Here is a 3391-nt window from a genome sequence, read left to right as displayed (position 1 = left end):
CTTCCCTTACCTGTTTGATTGCTTTTTCTTGTTTCTCTTGGTTTTCTTGGGTATCTTTGAGCGATTTATTCATTTCCTCTACCTTTTTGTTCGTAATCTCTAATTGTTTATGGCAGTTTTTCACCTCCTGTTTAAGGTCTTTTATTATTTTTTGTACAAAGCTACAGATAAAAAACACTCAAGTATTGGTATAATTGAAAAATATTTGTTTTCTTTTTTCAGATGTTTAGTGCCAAAGAAATTGAATTGCAGGTGACTGAAATAGAAAAAGAAAAGGAGGAAGCAGAGAAGAAAAAATCAAAGAAGTCAACCTAGTTGTTGGGATGAGCTCTGGATTTGTTTGGATTAGAATTTCTTCCTGAGGTTTTAGAAGAAATGTCAGTTGGAACCATATGTTTTCATATGTCTGTTTTCAAGAGTGTTAGGTTTGAAGTTGTCTGCACACATAGGTTAATGTGAAGATTTTCCTTAAAACTCCTCAATTTCACACAAGCCTGAGACTATACTGTGACACTAGACCAATATGTTGCTTTTCTTCATAAAAGCAAATTCCTGAAAAGAAGATGATTTTAAAAGTTGGTAATTTTTTGAAGTTCATGTCTTCCTCATTGTTAGTTAAGGAACTAATCATTTCAAAATAAACCGAGTGCAGCGCTGAGCTCCATTTTTTGATGAATGGTGAGAACATCAATGTGCTGTGAAGTGTCAGCCATGGGACAAAAATCTCTGTGTGCTGACCCAGGAGGCTGAGGCAGGGGGATTGCAAGTTAGACTGTGTGATAGTTTTAAGAATATAGTGACAAAAATAAACTCAGTTTGTCAGTTTTTCTTTTTTAAGACTGGGTCTCATTTAGCCCAGGCTGGCCTCAAACACCTCATGTTGATGTGGGATGCCCTTCTGCTCACTGTGAGTGTGTTTTATTACCACTGGTTAATAAAGAAGATGATCTGGTCAATTGCCAGGTAGAATAGAGCCAGGAAGGAAATCTAAGCAAAGATAAAGGGAAAAAGAAGGTAGAGTCTGGGAGATGCCAGCAGCTGCTAGAGAAGCAAGATGTGAGGTAACACTATGGCCATGTGGGAATATATAGATTATTAGAAAAGGATTAATTTATACATAAGGGCTAGCCAGTAAGAAACCTGAGCCACTGGCTAAGCAATTATAATTAATATTAAGCTTTAGAGTGGTTATTCAGGGACTGGCAGGCAGGAGAGAAACTTCTATCTACAAATGGTGCCAAAACGGGACATGTACATCTGCATAAAGCCTGAGAAAGCTTAAAAACATGGATGCTAGAGGCTGGAGAGATGGCTCAGCAGTTAAGAATGCTGACTGCTCTTCCAGAGACACTGAGTTCACAATTCCCACCAACTATGTGGTGGCTCACAACCAGCTGTAATGAGATCCCATGCCCCCTTCTGTCTTGCAGGCATACATGCAGACAGAACACTGTATACAAATAAATAAAAAAAATTATTATAGACATACAAAACAGACTCAGAAACGACTTCTTTATGGTCATATTTTTCAGATAGGCTCTGGTTGCTGGCAGCAAACAGAAATAAAGCTTCTTTAAGAGACGACTTCCTGGTTTGTGCTGTCAGCAAGAGGGCTCTTTTGGGAGACCATGCTTTGGAGCACTTGAATGAGGGTTGTGGGCAGTGTGCTGCAAGTTACGTGGTGTCAGCGAGGACCCAGTGTTTCCCAGAGGTGGGAGTAAACACAGCTCCCACGTACCTCCACCGTGAAGCAACACTGAGCAGGGTGGAACCAACAGCCAAAGAAGCCGCTCTGGTCCTAGCCACACCCACTTTACAGTTTAAAGCCGTCATCAAAAATGGATTACAGATATGCAATAAAGACAGATTCAGACAAAAATAAACCTCTAAATGGGTCACCATGTGTTTAAAAAAATGTACAGAGACTCAAGAAAAAAAGAAAATGGGCATAGGCAGTTTAGTTATAGAATAGGCAGTTACAGAAAGAAATAGTTAAAAAAAATAAAGTAGCTAAATGGTGGTGGTGCATGCCTTCATTCCCGGCACCCAGAAGGCAGATCTCTAAATTCAAGGTCAGCTTGTTCTTTTTTTTTTTGGTTTTGTTTTTTGGTTTTTCGAGACAGGGTTTCTCTGTGGCTTTGGAGCCTGTCCTGGAACTAGCTCTTGTAGACCAGGCTGGTCTCGAACTCACAGAGATCCCTCTGCCTCTGCCTCCCGAGTGCTGGGATTAAAGGCGTGCGCCACCACCGCCTGGCCAAGGTCAGCTTGTTCTACAAGAGCAAGTCCCGGATAGGCTTCAAAGCTATAGAATAACCCTGTCTCGAAAAACCATAATAATAAATAATAAAAAAGCCCCCCCAAACCCATAATAAATAAATAAAGTTTTTAAAGAGACAATAAAAGTAATATAAAAGAAATAATTCAGGCAAAGATGAAAAGTACACAGTCAGGATTATGTACACTATTGTGTTTTCTTTGAATTTTTTTGACTGTCATTGAACTAACTGTTGCAAGACATTTGATTGTGGGAGCTGCTAAGCTAAACCAGCATAAAAAAATCTTGACTTCTAAATTTAGGTCTAAGGATATGTTACCTTGGAAAAGAGTTTCTTCTTTTGTTTCCACAAATGATAAGAAGCTGTGGACTCCTTCCAGGCTAATGTGGTTTGATCAAGTAAGACCTCTGAGAGGTCTCCATGGGAACGATGACCCAGGTGATTCAATATCCAGAACAGCGTCAAGGAAACTGACTGAGACTATGTAACCTCACAGACTACTACAGCCAAGATTTAACCATAACTCTAAATTTTCTCGGGATCTTTCTAAGATTATCAGTGTCCCCAATCAGCAGGAAGTAGTATATGGAAGAAAGCTATGCACCAATTCCCAAAATATCATTTATTAATGTTTGTTTTCATTTAAAGGGGGTTAGTTATAAATGATTAATGGTTATTGTCAATCTCTTTCTAAAGAAAAAAGGGGGATACAATATAGAAATTATGAAAAATTAGATTACTTTAATCTACTTTAATCCAAAAAGCAACTGTTAATTTCAAAATGCTTTACATTGGTGTGGATTTTGGTTTACTGATGCAAATTTTAGGGCAATTTTGTTATTCTATATGTATATTTCTACTCTTGTTTAAGATATTTTATGCTGCTTATTTAAAATGTAATATATAGTTAAGTACAAATTAATATCATCTATAATAGTCAAACTTACAATCATGTTAGGTTTTCTAGATATTCAGAGATACATTTCAAATGAATAGATAATCTTCAAACACTCCAAATACCTACAGAATATGGCATTTAAAATATTTTAAGAACTTAGACTTTTCTCGACAGTGAGACACATCTGTTCCTGGCAGCACCAATTAGTTCAAGAGGA

The 3391-nt window shown here is 37.7% G+C and overlaps 1 protein-coding gene across 2 annotated transcripts in view; it reads left to right on the top strand.

The window, feature by feature from the left end:
- The window catches only part of Psma8 (proteasome 20S subunit alpha 8), a 58598-nt gene extending 56570 nt beyond the window's left edge, over positions 1–2028 (top strand). For both annotated transcript variants that reach the window (XM_050160695.1, XM_050160694.1), the window contains exon 7: positions 223–2028. In XM_050160695.1, the coding sequence (XP_050016652.1) occupies positions 223–315 (93 nt within the window). In that variant the 3' untranslated portion in view covers positions 316–2028. The remainder of the gene's footprint in view (positions 1–222) is intronic.
- The last annotated feature ends 1363 nt before the right edge of the window (positions 2029–3391 follow it).

The sequence above is a fragment of the Alexandromys fortis genome, unplaced genomic scaffold (genome assembly GCF_014885135.2).
Source record: "Alexandromys fortis isolate MF-2015 unplaced genomic scaffold, M_Fortis_MF-2015_v1.1 scaffold_104, whole genome shotgun sequence".
Taxonomy (NCBI): domain Eukaryota; kingdom Metazoa; phylum Chordata; class Mammalia; order Rodentia; family Cricetidae; genus Alexandromys; species Alexandromys fortis.
The sequence above is the reverse complement of the archived record's forward strand: the minus strand, read 5'-3'. Positions and strand labels throughout refer to the sequence as shown.